This window comes from Chrysochloris asiatica, unplaced genomic scaffold (genome assembly GCF_000296735.1).
Source record: "Chrysochloris asiatica unplaced genomic scaffold, ChrAsi1.0 scaffold00105, whole genome shotgun sequence".
NCBI classification, from domain to species: Eukaryota; Metazoa; Chordata; class Mammalia; order Afrosoricida; family Chrysochloridae; genus Chrysochloris; species Chrysochloris asiatica.
Window position 1 is genome coordinate 8,663,763 of NW_006408623.1, and position 19,298 is coordinate 8,683,060.

Sequence of the window (19,298 nt, forward strand, 5' to 3'; positions counted from 1 at the left end):
AGGTTTGAGCCCAAAAGTCACTCTAAGGGAAAAAGAGGAGGCAATTTCTTCCACAAAGATTTAGTCTCAGAAACCTTGTGGGGCAGTTCTACTCCATCCTACAGGATGACGATGAGTCCAGAGTGAGATTGAGAGAGTACTTGTGACTGTCCTAGTCTCAGGCCAGTCCTAAACCAGTAGCCCCGCCCCTAAGGAAATACAAAATGGCAGCATACGCTCATCAGCGCTCATGGTCTCAGGGTGAAGCGCCATTTCAACACTGGACTACAGTCCAGCATCAGCTCTGCTGTAGTGTTACCTGTTTCCGTTCCTCTGAGTTTAGCAGGAGATAGCGTGGGTCAAACACAATTTTGTGTAATTCTTTCTCCCAGGTAGAAAACGCTGACACCTGAAGAAAGATATTCAATAGAGTTGCTTTTAGCATCTCATGCTGAGCCTGGAGCTGCGATGAAATGATCAATGGTGAAAACAGGACAATGGACTCCCCAAGCAGAGCTACACAGAAGCGCTAGACTCTTCAGACTCCCTGAGAATCAACATTTAGAACTTTGGGAAATTTAATTTCTTGTTGCATGACACTATTTCTTCCTTGAGTATCTTCCAGGGCCACATGTCCCTGACCTGAAGTCTGAACTGTATCTATAGAGGTGGGGTGTCCTGGAATTCACATCTTGAAAGAGAAATTTTATTTACAAAAACTACTGGAACCCCCAGTAGGCCATTACAGAAGGCAATATCTTAAAAATAGGTGGATTTGACATAATGTTAGTTGCTTCTTAATCAACATTTAAACACAGTTTAAGTATGTTTATCAAAACAAACAATTTTATTTTACATCTGTTTTAGATTTAAAAAACACTATAAAGAGAATAGAGAATATCACTACATACCACATAGCTGCTTTCCCATATTGTTCACACTGGACAAGTAGAGTCTACTTGTTGTAACTGAAGCCCATACTTTTTTTAGATTTCCTTATTTTTATCTGATGACCCTTATCTGTCTTAGGATCCCACCCAGGACACCATCAAACATTTAATTCCCATGTCTTCTTAGGTTCCCCTTGGCGTAGGCAGTTTATCACATGGCCCTTGTTTTTGATGTCCTTGTAAGTTTTGAGGAGGGTTGGTAAGGCATTGTATAGATCACCCCTTTTAGTTGGGGTTGGTCTGATGTTTTTCTCCTTTGGAGCTCTGAGTCTGTGGAGGGAGAGCAGAGAAGTGGAGATCTCTTCCCATCCCATTGCATCACAGTTGTAGACCACCAACAGGACATCACTGTAGATATTGACCTTTCTGGATCTATCTTGATGCACAGTGCTGTCTGTGATAGGATAATATCCATGTGGGCTAATGCATCAGACTGCAAAGTCATTTGAACTGCAAGGCTGTTGGTTCAAGCTCACCAGCTGCTCCTTGGACACCCGATACAGGGTCACAATGGGTCAGAATCGACTCGATAACACTTCACAACAACAACCACAACAATACAATGAACACCGGTTAATACCACTACTATTCAAATATACTCACCAACCACTACAGCCAATGATGATTAAATAGAAGAATTTACCAATTTATTCAGTCAGAAATTGATCAAACATGCAATCAAGATGTATTGATAATTACTGGTGATTAGAATGTGAAGAATGGAAACAAAGAGGAAGGATCAGTGGTTGGAAAATATGGCTTTGAGATAGAAATTATACTGGAGATCATGTGATAGAATTTTGAAAGATGAATCATTGCAAATACTTTTTTTTTTTAAACAACATAAAACATGGACCTCACCTTATGGAATGCACAGGAATCAAGTTGACTACATTGGTGAAAAGAGACAGTGGAAAAGCTCAGTATCAGCAGTCTAAACAAGGCCAGGGTCAGACTGTGGAACAGACCATCAGCTTCTCATATGTAAGCTCAGGTTGAAGATAAAAAAATAAAAACAAGTAAATGAGAGACAAAATATGACCTGAACATCCCACCTGAATGTTGAGACCATCTTAAGAGCAGATTTGATGCATTAGACTAATGATCAAAGACCAGAAACATTATGGGACAACATCAGCCATATCACACAGGAAGAAAGCACAAAGTCAGACAGGAAAGAAAAAGACAAACATGGATGTCAGAAGAGACTCTAAAATTTGCCCTCCTACATAGAGATGCTAAAATGAATTGAAGAAATGCTGAACAGAGCATTCCAAAGGGCAAGCTGGAGAGAGCAAAGCATTCTAATGAAATGTACCACAACTGGAGTTAGAAAACAAAAAAGGAAGAACACTCTCAAAATGTCTCAAGCCAGAAGAACTGAACGGAAAAAAAAAAGAAAAAGAAAAAGAAAGAAAAATAAAAAACTAGCCTCAGTTTGAAATATTGGAGGATTCTATAGCCAAAAAATTGAGTGATGCAGAAAGCATCAAAAGAAGATGGAAGGTATACTCAGATTCACTGTATCAAAAAGAAATGGTCAATGCCAAACCACTTTCAGAGGTATCATGTAACCAAGAGTGGATAGTTCTGAAAGAAGTCCAAGTTGCATTGAAGGCATTGGTGAAAACCAAGGTTGCAGGAAATGTTAAGATGCAACTTGAAATCATTCAATAAATTGATGCAGTACTGGAGGCACTCACTCATCTATGAAGTGAAATTTGGAAGATAGCTACCAGGGCAATTGATTGAAAGAGATCCATATTTGTGCCCATTCCAAAGAGAGGTAATCCAATGGAACATGAAATCATCTAACTATATCATTAATATATCACATGCGAGTGGAGTTCTGGTGTGGTGCTGTGGGTTAATGCACCAGATTAAAAAGCCGTGTTTGAACTGCAAGGTCGATGGTTCAAGCTCACCAGCTGCTCTTCAAAAATCCTATACAGAGTCGCCATGGGTCGGAACTGACTAGACAGCACTTAACAACGACAACATTACATGCAAGTAAAATTTTGCTTAAGATAATTTTAAAAATGGCTGCAAGAATGCAGACAGAGAACTGTCATAAATTCAAGATAGGTTCAGAAGAGGACGTGGAAGGGGCAAAATCATTGCTGATGTCAGATGAATCTTGGATGAAAACAGAGAAAACCAGAAGATGTTTACTTGTGCTTTATTAACTAAGCAAAGGTGTTTGACTGTATGGATCATAACCAGCTATGGAGAATATTGAGAAGAATGAATATACCAGAACATTTCACTGTGTCCTTGAGGAACTTGTAGACAGACAGTTGCTCACAGAAAACAAGGGGATGCTGAATGGTTTAAACGCAGGAAATGTATGCACCAGTGTTGTAGTCACTCAAAATACTCATTCAGTCTGTATGTTGATCAATTAATCTGAGAAGCTGGGTTATATGAAGAAGAATGAGGCATCAGGAATGGAGGAAGTCTCATTAACAACCTGCGTTATGTAGATGATACAATCTTAATTGCTGAAAGTGAAGCAGACTTGAAACACTGATGAAGATCAAAGATTACAGATTTCAGAACAGATTGCACCTCAATGTAAAGAAAACAAAAATTCTCACAAGTGGACCAATAAATAGAATGATGATCAATTGAGAAAAGATTGAAGTTTTCAAAGACTACATTTTACTTGCTCAACAATCAACACTCACGGAAGCAGTAGTCAAATGACACATTACATGAGGTTGTTGTTGTTGTTGTTAAATGCCATCGAGTCGGTTCCGACCCATAGCGACCCTGTACAGGGTTTCCGAGGGTATAAATCTTTACAGGAGTAGAAAGCTTCATCTTTCTCCCGCAGAGCGGCTGGTAGTTTCGAACCGCTGACCTTAAGGTTCGCAGCCCGATTCGTAACCACTACACTACCAGAGCTCCTTATTAATCTCTTTATAGTGTTCAAGAGCAAAGACATCAGTCTGAGGACTAAGTTGCACTTGACCAAAACCATGGTATTTTCATGTTGGACAATGGAAAAAGAAGATAACATATGAATTGATTCATTTAAATTATGGTGTTGGAGAAGACTATTGTAAGTACCACAGACTACCAGAAGAATAAACAAGTCTGCGTTGGAAAAAGTACAACCAGAATGCTCCTTGGAAGCCAGAATGGTGAGATTCCATCTCTGATACTTCAGACTTATTATCAGTCCCTGGGGAAGGACATCAAGCTTGGTCAGCTGAAAAAAGAACACCCCAATGATATGGGTTGACACATGGCAGGAGCAATGGGCTCAGGCCTAATGGCAATTGTGAGGGTGGTGCTGAACTGAACAGAGCTTCGTTCTGCTGCCTGTAGGGTTTGTGTGATTCGGAGCTGACTTGATGTCATTTAACAGTAACAAAAGCAACAACAAGATGTAGTCTTTGTCCTCAAAAAAATGTTTTTATGATATTTCTGGAAGTCAAGGTATGTCATATTCTTGATAACAAAAATATAATTCACCCCAAAACAAAACAAAAACAATTACATATGTGTTTCAGTAGCTGAGCTTTCAGAAACAGGCTGCCAAGCCTTGATTCTGAGGTACATCGTGGTGAAGTTGGACATCCAACCTTCTGGTGTGCAATTGACTGTGTTTGCTATATGTTCGCTCAAGAACAAGACCACATCATGCTACCTGGTAATCATGCTAACAGACACAGGTTATGAGTAGGCAGAGGGGCCCTTACGCAAATTCTATATTTAATGGCCTGCATGGTTGTCACCCACTCTGTGAGGACAATAAGCATGGGACAATGGGGTTCCTTCATACCATATTCACTATTCAGCCCCACACTTCTGCTGTGTGCCCTCTCCTCTCCTCTATTTCGACATTATTCTGTGTGCTATTGACTGTCACCTTCCATTTCTATAACTGAAGAGTGGATGTTGGGAACAAAGGTCGAGAGAGAGTGGAGAAGACTATGAAAATCAGTGCCTGGGCAACAGTGAGTCAGTAATCATGACATAAATCCCTAAAGGCATCATGTCCCAGGAACGCCAGAGACCCCTGCCTCTTCTGGATCACGTCTGAACCCACACATGTCCCTGTCAAAGAGATGGTAGGAGGTGGGACTGGCATCTCAGGAGGGAACCAGAGCCCACTCTGCAGAGATGGCCTCCCTTTGAAAACAGATTTCCACCGGCTCCCATGAAGAAAACCTTGTTTGAAAACACAGAGTGCTTTCAATACCAGGAAGACTAGAACAATTCTAGTCTTAACACGGCAGGTCTAGTGATGGCTCTGTCACTATGACAACAGTGATGAGGGGCCTCTCACTGTGGAAGTGTTGGTGAGGGGTCTCTCTCTCATCATGACATGGTTGGTGAGGGTCCTCTCATCATGACAGCATTGGTGAGGGTCCTCCCACTATGGCAGAGCTGGTGAGGGGCCTCTCACTATGGAAGTGTTGGTGAGGGTCCTCTCACTGTGGCAGTGTTGGTGAGGGCCTCTCATGCCTGAACTAGTACAAGATCAAATGCCTCCAGTTCACAACCTGGAGTTCTCTTTACAAATTCCTCACCCTGGTCAGTCATCCAGTGGGTCCCAGGGTCCCAGTGGTCTGGTTCTGCTCACCCCCGAGCTTTGATGACCAGGGTGCCCCCAGGGTCCACCTTCCTTATCCCAACAGGTCAAACAAACTTCCTGGACAGGAAGACTCCCAAAACATGTCCCAGTCTGAACGGGTAGTTGTTTCATCTGGTGCTGAGGATCTCTTCCACTGGAAACATGAAAACCCAATCCACTGGGAGGTGCAAACACCTTGCACATGAAAGGGGAACCATCACTAAGGGGTGTGGACCATTTATAAACCCAAACCATATAACACATGGTTCAATTTCAGCTTCTCCTCAAACAGAGAAAAGACTCTTGGGGGGCTTCTGGGGACCATTCACTTTGAGAGAAGAGAGGACTCAGGTTAAGCAGAGTGGTCTGAATCGGCATGGCTACACAGGGAGCTAATGTGATTTATCCAGTCCCAAAGCATGAAGTCCTTACCACTGAGCTCACTGACCACCAGCTAGGGCAGGTCTTTCAGCGAGCAGAGTGTGTCAAAGCTGACAGAATGCTCTCTGTGTCTTCTTACATCAAAGACTACTCAAGAACTTTTCAAATCCTCCAACCTCAAAAACACGTTGCTTTCAGGAACAAACCATTCCACTAATGCTGGTTATGCAGGTCTCCAGTGGCAAGTCAATGGCAGACCCTACCAGACATGCTTCACATGTACCTGAAGAAACACAGAGAGGTGTGGTCTCTCTGCATCCATCCATCCATCCTCAAGCACCTTCATGCACCATTGCTTCAAGTCTGCACTCAAGTCACTGTCCCCAGAGAAGAGCAGCTGTCTCCATCAGCCACACTGAACTTGGTGTCCTGCAGGTCTCCCATACGTGCTTAATTCTGACCTATACTAATACCAGTCAGCCATAAGCTAACATGTTTGCCTCAAATTGATTACCAAAATGTATACACTCTGGTTTCTTTGGCATTTTTACATGGTGGTATTGAGCTTGGAGTGTGGGCTGATAGTTAAGGAAGGGGTTATTCCTTCTGGGTGTGTGAGAGTCCAAGGTTCCTGGGAGGAGTGTTTGCCCACACATGCGAGCACAGCCGGATCCTTTCACCTTGAGAGCTTGGTGACAGGAGGTAGCTGCTGATCCCAGTGTCCATGAGGTACCTCTTAGTCTTAGTCTCCCAGTGGCTGCAAGGAAGCATCACACACTAGGTGGCTTGGAGAACAGAGATCTGGAGGCTGGGGACCTGGCATCAGGCTCTTTCTGAGACTCTGAAAGGGGATCTGTCCCTGCCTCTCTCCAGTGGGGGTGAGGAACAGTGACCTTGGCTGTCCTTGACGCCAGAATGGCCCATCCTCACGTCCAAGTTCTAGACTTGGACTGGGTTTCCAGGGGATGGGGGGGGGGTCTTCCTTTTCCTTCTGGTCCCTCTTCATTGACAAGCCTCTCTCCATCATGATGTCTCCCCACCCCCCCCACCCCCAGCACCTGCTGCAGGTTAACGCCTATTGCTCCCTTTCCTACCCTCTCCTCTTCTGTCCCTCCTGGTCTTGAGAAATTAACCAAAGCATCTGCTTCTCACCTGAGTGGAAAGCAGTGGGGACCAAAAGTGCAGGAGCTCTGAGTGTCCCCAAGCCCTGGGGCAGGTGGAGGAAATGGAGATGCAGCCATGGGGAGTGTTCCCCTAGGCCAACTGAATAAGATCCTGGCTGAGCCCTCCAACCCCTGCGTCCAGTGCAAAGTAGTATCTGAGATGGAAACCTGACTCCATAGAATTGGCATCACTCAGGATTGTGGGAGATGGAGGTTTGGAGGAACTAGTCTTGGGGGATGAAGAATGTGTTCTAACAAACGCAGTCCAAGCTCCCAGGAGGCTTTCCAATTCGCAGGCCACAATGTCAGCCAGTCTCTGAGGATGACCAGTTCTGGGATGCTGGCTAATGGCCCCGTGCACAGAGCTAAAGGAACACCAGCCCTGAGCCAGGACTTGGCCCCCTGGATAATTCTTACTGAATTACAAGAGATGCTTTATGGAAGCTTGCTCTAAGTAAAATATCCTAAATGCACTTATCTATACAGGCAGGGTTATTCAATCAAACTTACCCCCTTATAGACAGACGTTTCAAGGAAGCCCCACTGTGGTTTGTAATTGTTGTTGTTGTTATGTGCCGTGAAGTTGGTTCTGACTCATAGTAACCCTGCACAGGGTTTCCGAGGCTGTTAATCTTTACGGGAGCAGAACGCCTCATCTTTCTCCCCCGGAACCACTGATAGTTTCGAACTGCTGACCTTACAGTTCACAGCCCGATTCGTAACCACTACGCTACCAGCAAAACAAAACAAAAACCTCCCGTTGAATCCTCAGCTACCTTCTACAAAGGCACGAAATCACCACCTCTCCTGGGGTGGTACTGGATTGCAATGCCATTTGAACCGCAATGTCAGTGGTTCAAGCTCACCAGCTGGTCCTTGGAAACCCTATACAGGGTCGCTAGGGGTCAGAACTGACTCTTTGGCACTTAACAACAACACCCCAATTCACAGTGCCCATGGAGAATACCAGAACTCCCTGGGGCTTCTTGTCATCATTCCAAGAGCACATGAATTCCTGAACTGCAGTTGTGAAATAATTCAATAAAATAGAGTATTAATCACCGGCTCCATAAAAAGCTGACCTCCTTGGCCTCATTTTCTAAGAAACCAGAAATCTAAAGGGTTTAACTATCAAAATTCTCAAGGGCCTGTGCAGTTTATGGAATCTGCGTATTTTATAAAGTCAGAATGCCATAAATGATGTCTGCACTACTACCTTCACCATGAATTCAGATGGACCCTTTCTATTAATGAGCTCCTTGCTCTGACCCTCCTAGGACAGAGATCGGGGTTCGTCCTGGTCTCTCTCTCACTGAGTTTGGTGTTTCTCATCTCTTGGTCCTCTTGACGAGTCTAAGACTCAGAGGCTGAAACGAATTGCCCACCTTCAATGAGGCAAGCACATACTAAAAATCTCATTAGTAAAAGCTCTCAACCACAGCCATGCAGATATGTATGCCAAACTCACTGAAGTCTTGGCCGTGAGAAGGAAGGGAGCCTCCCCGGCAGTGCTGACCTGCGCCTGCTGTGTTAACGTGGCACCAGGGAATTAGGTCAGGTTTTCTTCGCAAACAAAAAGGTGGGGACAAAATGAAATGACTTTCTGCTTGTGTATAATAAAGTCTGTATAGCTCAGGAAAGATGGGTCAGGTCTAAGCAACACAAAGAATCTTAGGGTCCCAGATATTTCTGCGCCGAACTTATGGTCAGAGGAGCACACGTGGCTAAGGGTGAGGCCCCAGCACAGCAATCCCACAGCTAAGCAGAGTGTCATGTCTTAACTCGGGGTGCCCATCTGCCAACTTCTGGAGAAGATGGGTCCTGACATCCCTCTGAGTCTAGCTCTGTCCTTGCCTTGTGCCAAACCAGGGGAGGGGATGTCAACACCAACCACCACTATTCCAGAGAATACCCTCATCCATGCTCCATGGCCCAGACTGAATCTGTGCTGTGTTTGGGGCATGGGGCCATGCGCTCAAGAGGCGAGTGCTGATCTATTTTGAGCAGAGTCCACATAGGTACAGAGGAAACCCAGGAAAAATGCTGAGTGTCTGAGCTGAGCACCTACTGCATACCAGGCCTGAGCAAAGCACCTAGTGCATACCTAGTCCTGAGCTGAGCACCTGATACGTACCAGCTTCCAAACTGAGCACCTACTGCATAGCTGGAACTGAACTAAGCTCATACTATATACCTGATACTGAGATGAGGACCTACTGTATACCAGGCCCTGAGCTGAGCACCTACTGTATATCTGGCCCTGAGCTGGCACCTGCTACATACCTGGTTCTTGAGCTGAGTACCAACTGCATACCTGGAACTGAGCTGAGTTCATATTGTATACCTGATACTGAGCTGAGCACCTACTATATATCAGGCCCTGACCTGAGCAGCTACTGCACACCAGGACTGAGCTGAGCACCTGCTGTATACCTGGAATGGGGCTGAACACCTGCTGAACACTTGGTCCCCGACCTTTGTGCTCCAACAAAACTCTTCCTGCAAAGAGTCACCCTCCCCACCTGACCTGCATGGAACGCATGGTGCTCCCAGATCTTCCTTTATTTCACTGACAAGCACCTGAACTGCTCGTCCCCATGCATCAACCGGATTTGGTGTTTGCTCATCGGATAAACTCTGGTAAGCGATGCCCTTTTCCCCAGTTCCTGGACTTGGCCCACCCTGAGCCAGCATCCAAGCCCTTATTGGGGAGCAGATAAAGCAGTCGAGCCCCCCTTTCTTCCCACACCCCAGCACCCTGCATGTTCTAGCAAGGTTTACCCCTCCTGCAGAAGAAAAGCACTTCTGGACTAAATTCGGATATGTGTCCAGAGCTTGGGGTCCACGCTGCTCCCAATTGCAACCCCCAGTCCCCACTGCAGGATCACTTCCTGCCTGTGCCCTCTTGCAAATCCTTTTGAATAGACAATCTCCTTACTAAGCCCACATTTGTCTTTTGACAGTGTTCCAAGGAGAGTGCATCTGGGTGGGTGCAATGGGGTGGGGGGCACCTGTACACAGTGACAAGTTGGTGATGGCAGTTGATGTAGGCTGGAGATCTTTGAGGATGGGAATGTGACCAGCAGACTCATCTCCAGGGAAGAGCTTGCAGCACACACCGCCCCAGCCTCCCTGTCTTGCTTCTTCATCTCCATGGTGTATCCCTTACTCTGGCTGACTTCATGCAGAGTCTTTTTCTAAGTCTTTGGAGTTTGAAATGGGACAGGATGAGCTGAGTGAGGGTGAGACTAGTTCTGCCTGGGAACAGGAAAAGGAGAGGACACAGCGCTCAGCATCGCCGACCCACCAACAGTGTTGAGTGTGTCCTCGAGGAAGGGGCTGTAGGGAGAGCACCCAGGATGCTCCAAACACAGTGCTCCTCTCCACCTCTGAGGCTACAAAAAGAATCTCAGTGCGAGGGAAAGTGCAGAGGGTACAGTCAGTTGTTCAAATAAAATTTGAATATTGTTTTTTGAATGGATATTGTTTTTTGAATCGAGTTTTTTAAACAGATGCTGCCTTCTCATCATCAAGGGCTATATGTGTGAGCGTGTGCTTAGGTGTCTATGAATGTGAGTGTGCATCTATGCACATGTGTATGCATGTGTGTAAAGGTGTGTGTATGCATGTTTGTGTGTGGTGGGTGTGTACATAAATGCATGTGAATGTCTTTGAATATGTACATGCATGCTTATGTGTACGTATGTGAATATGCATGTAGGTGTTTATAAGTGTGTGTGAATGTGTGTACATGTATGTGAGTGTGTGAATGTGTGCATGCATATATATCTGTGAGTGTGCACATGCATGAAACTGTGTAAATATGTGTGCGCATGTATGCGGATGTGCATGTAGAAGTGTGTGGGTGTGCTGGTGCACATGTATGTGAGTGCATGTATGTGTGTGGCAGTATATGAAAGAGCATGTGGGAGTGTGTGTGTGTGCATAAACATGAGTCTATGTGTCTGTATGTAAGTGTGGTATGCATGTAGGCATATGTGGGTATGAGTATGCACATGCATGTGAATACGTGTGTGCACATAAGTGTGTGGCATGCATATATGAGTGTGTGCACATGTGTGTGTACATGTGTGACAGGTATGTGGGTGTGGGTGTACACATACATATGAGTGCATGTGTGTGTGTGTAAGTGTGATATGTACGTAGGAGTGTGTGGATGTGCATGTACATTTGGGTGCATGCATGTTGTGACATGTATGCAGGAGTATGTGGGTGTGCATGTGCACTTACATGTAAGTGCATTGTACATGTAAGTGTGTGTGGATATGCACATATGTGTGTGTGTGCACATGTCATTCCCTTCCTGTATTTACTTGCCACCTAAGTTAACTTAGACTCTGCACACTGCCCAGTGGTTTCCACTTTACAAGTCTATTTTTCTTGAGCCACGGGTTGTGCTTTGCTTCTAAGTTAATGGCAAAAGACGCGAACTTGGCACACACTAACATCCAAGAGCATCTCTGGTGGAAAGGGTGGGTCTGGCCAGCACAGTTCCTGCCCCCCCCCCCATTCTGGGTGTAGTCAGTTTTCCCCCTAGGGCTCTCTTTGTGCTCCCCACCTGCTCTGTTCCCCCCACGCACTCTGCAGGCAGGGTGGGGGCTGGAGGGCAGCCTGAGGAGGAGCAGTAGCTGTGAAAGGATTTGCTTTAGAAATCATGAGGCCATTTCAAGCGCTCACTATAATTATCATCTCACGAAGGGGCCCATTATTACCTGTGCGTGTCCTCTCATTTTGTGAAGAAATCCAACTGGGCTAAAACATTGTATCTGCTCATTTTATACCCAAAAGCCAAAGCAGGAAATAAAACGCACTGGAAGAGAGGATTATATATATTCCCCTAAATTCAAAATGAGACTCCAAAACCAGCTGCCTTGAAGTCATCCTAATTTATGGAGAAAAGAGTCAAATTAACCTGTCAGTGCTTCACCCCCCTGGGATGTGTGCACTGCAACCCCAAGAACCCCAGTGCGATGCAAACATCTCACTGAAAAGTTGGCGGTTCAAGTCCATCCAGTGGCTCCTTCGTATGAAGGTCTGTGATCTACTTCTGAATTCTATGAAGCACAGTGAGTCATGCTACCAGATTGCTGTAAAGCTGTGGCATGCACGGGGACACTGAGAGTTGAGTTTGGTCTTACACTGTGACAGAGTCTGGTTCCATGAGGATGTGTGTCCATACAGGCGTGTTGCGTCCCTTCTAAGTAAGACAGGCTCATGTCTAGCCCTCCCAGTGCTGCGTGCATGAAGACAACTGGACCCAGGATGCCCTCCTGCATCCTTCAGCATGTTCCTCACCTTGTCCTATGTTGTTCCCTCTCTCTGGCCTCAAACCTCTTAGCTTGATAGAATGAACTCAGAAGAAAGAGAGAAACACCCCGTGGTGTCCACATGGGCCCTTACCCCTCTCTCCAGAAGCATGTCACGGAAGTGGGTCACCCTCTCTTCCAGGGGCAGGAGGACCTGGGGCAGAGGTGTCCTGGGGGCTCCATCCTCCCTCTCCACCTCCTCTGGATCCAAACTCTCATGACCTTCAGTCCTAAGAGGGCATAAGATACAGAGTTAGCACACCCTTGGAGACCCAGCCTCTTAGCCCCAATCTCCCCTTATAATTCTGTAAGGAGCCAGGCTTCTTTGAGGGTCCCTTTGAAAGCCCAGAGAAATCAACTTAGGCAATGCAGGGATGTTTAACCTGGAACTTTGCTCCTGGGATGCAAGCTCTTTAGTGGCTAAAGTGCTGAGCACTCTGTTGTTCTCGGAAGAGAATTGTACGGCACTCCAGGATTGGACACCCATATTGATCCAGATCCTCAATTCTGGGTTCTAGGTTCATTGGGAGGTGGGTTACACCACCACCTTGCCGTATAGATATGCCTTTGAGAAGAGTCCAGGACAACCTTTGCACATGAACAGACCATGAGCACACATGTGGCCACCATGTTTATAGAGAGGGACATTATTCATTTTGGGGAAAACAAATATGTGAAACCAGTGTGGCAATGATGGGCAAGTGGTGTAAACAAATGGTATCTTGAGTTGAAACCTGAAGGGAGATTTCAGTAACAGAGAAAGACAACCCTCCCTGAGCAACATGCACAGAGAACAGACAAGAAAGAGGGAGACAGGAGAGCACATTCCCCTCCCTGAGTAGAGAGGTAGCACCAAGCCAAGGCCCAAGCAGAGGAGTGACACAGGTGGACACAGGGTTTGTGTGGAGACATCCTTCCTAAACATGAGAAGCACCTCCCCCTATCCTGCTTCTGGAAGAGAGGGGAGAAACACATCCTTATTAACGGCTGACTCTGAGCCTTGAACTGGTCACTTAAATTCCTTATGCTTCTACACTATTCTGGAAGCATCTAGAAATCTCCTTCTAAAGAACTTTTGTCTTTAGTACTAGAAGTAAACATTTGATCCAAATGCAGAAACAGGTAGACTCACATCTCGTCCTCTCTTGACTTGACCCTGCCTGGGAGTGGGTTGGTCCTGGTCCATCCAGTGGCCAGCCTGTGGGCATGAGCTTCAATGAGCACACAGATTCCTCTGTTGGTCACTGCCTCCTTCCTTCTCCTTGACCCAGACAGCCCCACACCTATCCATCACCATGTCTCATGGTCCCTGGTTGTTGAGAAATACAGTGAACATCCCATTCCCATTAATGTTGTACATTAGATCATAGTCCACAGGCCTCGGGCTCCACGATCCCTGAGTTCACAGGAGACCAGTAGCAAATAAACATGCACCCTGGACATCAGGCTAAGTGCTTCAGCATCCAGAACTAGCAGGGAGCGCGGACTTCAAAGGCATGAGGCTCTTTGCACAACCAGCCTCGCCTGAGGAGTTGTGTTACAAAGCCTTTCATGCCAAGGGCAGGCAATGTGACTCCTCTTTTTGGTGTATTGGGTGGGAATTCAGCAGTTCTGCCACAGAAACACCAAAGCAGTCAAATGCCTTTAGACATCACCCAACGTTACTTGAAAACAACATGGTCCTGGTGGTCTCACCCCATGTCCAGGAGTTGGGTTATGAAATCTTTCATGCCAAGGGCAGCGGGACTCTCTGGCATGGGTCTAGCCTGAGGATCCCATCCAATGCAGCTCCTGTGGCTGTGTGCTTCTCAGATATTGAGCAGGATTCTGCAGAGCTTTCAGACTAAGGTGGGCAGGAAGAAAGGGCTGGCAAGCTATTTGTGAAAATGAGCCAATGGACCCTATGGGTCCCAAAGCTGTGATCTGTCACTCATCATGGCATAGAGCAGGACCAGGCATTCCTGCTTAGTCCACTGAGCGTGGGATTGCAGGAATCAAAGTGACTGAAGAGCAATTTTCAACAACAGAGATACTGTGACAGCCACTACCAAGTATAGAGAGCAGGGATGCTGCTGAAATCCACTTCCCCACCAACAGAAATTATCCAGCCCCAAATATCAGTAAGGTCAAGACTGAGCTGACCACACTTCCTAAGGAAGTCTGTTGCCTGCCAGTCACCTCAGGTGGTTTTGACACCGAGTAGGAGACCTGGTGTGGCACTGTGGGCTAATGCACTAAACTGTAAGGTTGGTTTGAACTGCAAGGTCAGCAGTTTGAGCTCACCCGTCGCTCCTTGGAAACCCTATGCAGGATGGCTATGAGTTGGAACTGCCTCAACGGCACTTAACAACAAGGATCTGAATACATTCTCATCCATCAAGAGTGGAGGACAACAGGAAGTGGAGTGAGGCTGGTTCAAGGTCAAATGGTCTCTGAGTGGCCAGGATGAGGCTGCCCCCACCCTCCGACAATAGCCATGTGTATGGTCAACAGACCTGTCTGTCTCGGGTTTTGTAGAAATGTCCTTGTTACCATTTCTAAGACATGCCAAGTATATGCAATGTTCCATGCCTAACAAGGAAAGGCTTTTCACTCATAGGGGTTGTAATACGGACTAATCCAACCTAATACAAAATGTACAAGGAAAAATTGTTTGCTCAGCCCATTAGGGGATTTTATTTATAGACCAACTATTTCAGGAGAACTTTCATTCTTTGCTTCTTATGAGATTATGTGGATTTTGGAAAAAGAGAATTTCCAGTGGGTTTGCAATTGTATCAAGTTCTAAAGGGTATAATTAGAATTTCTTTGTAATAAATTTTCATTAGTTAAAGATAGAGGTGTGAAAACAAGCCTTGCATTGTTGTAACTTGCAATAAGATTAATCAGAACATTGGATGTTCCCTGATGATACTATATTATAGCTTATTCAACAAAATATTTCGTTCCCAGCCTCTGGATGCCTTCCAACCTGATAGGCTTCCAGGTCAATGAGAGCTGGTCAAAAGCAAACTCACTAATGACTGCTTTTTACATTCTTCCAGCTGAATGATTTCCACACCTTTAGCAAAGTATTTGCTAACAGTTTTAATTAAACCAGCTCTTGGAATTTTGCTAAGGGTGAGAGGCAGCCTCAAGAGGACTTGCAGAACAGGTTCCCATAGGCTATGTGAAGTGTAGGTGCAGAGCCCTTTGCTGACCAATGGCTCTTGGGCTTGGAGATGCTATGCAAAGTCCATGGGCTGATTCTGGAAAGAAACCCTGCAAAGTGTGTAGGTAGAAAGAGGCTTGGTCATACCCTACCTTCCATTCAGGGCAGGGGGTTCCCAAATCTGAATGTCACTCTGCTAGGATCTCCTCAGCCCTGGGATATCACATCCCTGCCTTTGTTTGAAAGGCCTGTTTGGAGACATCATGGGTGGCCATCTTGGCCCCCATTCTGCACCCCCAGACTTATGATTATGGATCGTCCCTCCCTCCCCCTCAGATCACTACTGAGTCTGCTCTGCTGGGCTGTCAGTGAACGTGTGCTTGTGCATATGTGTGAGTGTACACACGTGTGTACATGTCTGTGCACTTCTGCCCATGTGTCGGTAAGCCAGGGCTTCCCAGTGCATGCAGAAGGCAGCAGAACTGCGGTAACATGCACAAGACCTGACTCCACAGTGGGGTCCTCTCCACACACAACGCGGGGAGGATATTCCATTTAGGGACAACAAAGGGTCCTGAGTTGATCTGGGCCTGAGAGGCCTCCTGCCAAGTGTCCCATGGCCACATACCAGACAGGCCCCTGTTCACACTTGAGCAGGCCGGGCCCAAACATGACAACTTCCAAAAGCCCTTGTGAGAGTTTGTTGTAGTGAAGTGCCATCGAGTTGGTTTGGACTCATAGCGACCCTGTATAGGGTTTCCAAGGAGCGGCTGGTGCATCTGAACCACTGACCTGACCTTGCATTATCCCACAGCGCCACACCAGGACTGAAATGAGGGAAGTGCGTGTTTGCCACCTCCCAGTTGGAGCTTGCCCTCCGGTGGAGCTTTTCATTCACTGGTCACACAGGTGAATCACACCTGTGACAGGTGTTCCCAGCTAGAGCATGCAGTGCTTTGAAGACTCTCAGTCCCATAGGGTTTGTGGGGTGGTCTTTGGTTTTGTTACTACCACACAATCAGTGCAAAGGGAAGACTCTGATGTTCCCAGGGACTGAAGGGGGAATATGCAGGGAGAAGAAGAAGAGTTGGCTGGGGTTGGAGCTGGGAGACCAGGAACCATTGAGGCAATGTGGTGAGTGGAGAGAATGTGACTCAGAGAGCTCGCCAGACCCAAAGAAGAAGAAGCCCACTGAGCAGAGCTGAAGGAGCCCTGGTGGCACAATGAGTTAAGCATTGGGCTGTGAATCACAAGGTTGGCGGTTCAAACCTACCAGCCACTCCACGGGAGAAAGCTAGGCAGTTCACCCACATAAAGACTGACACACGAGCAACCCTATGGAGCAGTTCTAGTCCGTCCTTCAGACTCGCGATGAGTCTGAGGTGGGCTCGGTGTCAGGTGCCATTAATCAGTGAGGGTGCTGCAAAACCTCAGTCAGATCGTGGCACTCTCTGACCTTCTTTTTGGTTAACTAAGTAGTCTGGACAAGATGATCTTGAGATGCCCTCAGAGGGAGGATTTTGTGATTCACACGTGGTCTTGTTAATTTCTTTCTGCTGAAATATTTAAGAGTCTTGATCTGCCATCAGTGTACTAACTCTGCCTCCCAATTTTGTGTTCCCTATAAATTTGACAAACAGGCCCCCTGAGTCTTGATCCAAGATCATAAAAATGTTCAGTAGAAAATGCCAATGTAGGAGCTTTTGGCAGATGCCTCCAGCCTCTGGGCCTGGTGCTAGGCACAGCTTATAGGCAGTGGCTGCCCATGGTGGTTCTTCCCTCTCTCTGTCTTTATCTATGGGTCAAGGCCACCATCTGAGGTCCTTGTGACTTCCAGAGTGGCCACCGGTGAGGGCTGATGGCCATGGTAGCTTCTAAAAGCTATGAAGACTCTGGCAGGGAGGGTCTGTTCAGTAACTCTTTTGTATTATAAGAAATCCAGCCTGTGTTCCCCTACAGCCCTGGTCCCTGACCTCCATTAGGAAAGACTCCACACTCTCCCTTCCTGCCTGGGGCTGTATCAATGGTATCTTGGTCTCTCTGCTCATGCACTGATTATCTGTCACTAACCCCCAGCCAGGCCATGTTCTGCCAGCCCAGCAGGGACAGTTAGCAGTGGGGTGAGCAAAAGAGTACATGGCAGGGGGTCCAAAGAGTTATGTCCAATTTCATTTGTTTCAGATCAGTTATGTGAACACTGACACAGGTTGCTACCTTACTCTTTGTCCTGGCCACTCTGGAGGGACTCCTGGGCTGGTCTGTGGTGATGTCCTAACAGTGTTTTTGTGCCAGCAGCTTAGCTGTCAGCTGACCCGTTCTCTCAGGATCAGTCTTTCTCTAGGACTGGCAGCCTTGGCAGACAACACATAGTCCTCTCTTGGTCTTGTCTCCTACCAGCAGTTCACTCTTCTGTGACTAGTGCTTCAGCCCACAAGGCTCCCTCCCCCTAGAGTCCTGTCCATAGGGCACCCTCCCCACTGAACCCTGACCATGAGGCTCACCCCAGAACACCTTTCCTGGCTCCTGTTTCCCCACAGTCCTGGACTCGCTCAGAGTGGAGACTAAGCTATGTATGACCTGGCAACCCACTGATTGTCTGTACCCAATTTTCCCTCAGCTGAAAGGCAGAACTGAGGTTAAGTCATCTGCTCATCGTGGTGCTCAGTGCCCAGAGAACAGGGACTCGATGCAGCTGTATCCAGTTTGCTGTTGGGTTTGTCTCTTGAGCATTACATGGTGCTACACAGATGCAGCTAGCCTCCTTCTGAAGGGACAGGTGGCAATGAGGGTTCCCTCCCTTGTGTGCAAAAGAGACCTAGCAGGCCATCCCACCCCAGCCTTCATCTCTGGTTCTTTCAGAATGTGTCCAGCATGCAGTCATCACCACATTGTGGAAGTCGCCTGGTTTGTGGCAATCTACTGGCAATGAGCTCTGTCCTCATTGAACAAAGTTGTGAGGGATTTGTGACACAAGGCAGTTTTGGTCATTGTCCTGTTGGCTTGGAGTTTGCTGCACTGAAGCAATGCAGAAGTTGGGAGCAGGGTGTAGAAGTCAAAGCTGACTGGGGTCTCTTCTATGAGTCTTCTGTCTGTAGACATCCATTTTCCTCTCTAAGTTCTGCTTACTTTATCCCCCAATGGTAACAATGACAATAACACAGGGATGATTAGTAGTGTGGGAGGCTAAGTGTTGGGCAGTAAAATATGATCTCTCCTGAAAGACCAGGCTTTGGACCTGGACTTTTCCCCCGACTTTCTGTATGATCTTGAGAAAATTTCATACTTTCACTACTTTTTCATTTTTCCTCCTGTTTAAAGTGAGAACAATGACAGTATCATTCAATCAGGAGATTTGTAAGAATTAACATGTGGTCTTGATGCCAGGCCCTCTCTCTCTGCTTTACCTTTGCTGCTTCATTCAATTCTTGGCACAACTTATGTGGTTAGCATGGATGTTGTTGTTGTTAGGGTGCCATCGAGTCGGTACCAACTCATAGTGACCCCATACACAGCAGAACGAAACACTGCCCAGTCCTGGGCCAACCTCACCATTGTTGCCACTCTTGAGCCCATCAATGCTGCCACTTGGCCAATCTGTCTCATTGGGGGTCTTCTGCTCTTTCTTGACCCTCCACCCTACCAAACATGATATTCTTTGGATATCACCCCCATTTAACAGATGAGAAAACTGAAATGATACATTTGATAATTGATCCTTAAATTATGTTACTGAGGATGATGATGGTGACAATGAAGATGATG

The 19,298-nt window shown here is 46.5% G+C and overlaps 1 protein-coding gene across 1 annotated transcript in view; it reads right to left on the reverse strand.

Annotated features, from left to right (window-relative positions):
- TCERG1L (transcription elongation regulator 1-like) overlaps window positions 1-19,298 on the reverse strand; it is a 249,504-nt gene that overhangs the window by 8,773 nt on the left and 221,433 nt on the right. Inside the window, exons 11-12 of the mRNA XM_006867479.1 lie at window positions 12,480-12,615; window positions 299-388 (exon numbers count right to left, since the gene is read on the reverse strand). Of these exons, the coding sequence (XP_006867541.1) occupies window positions 299-388; window positions 12,480-12,615 (226 nt within the window). The remainder of the gene's footprint in view (window positions 1-298; window positions 389-12,479; window positions 12,616-19,298) is intronic.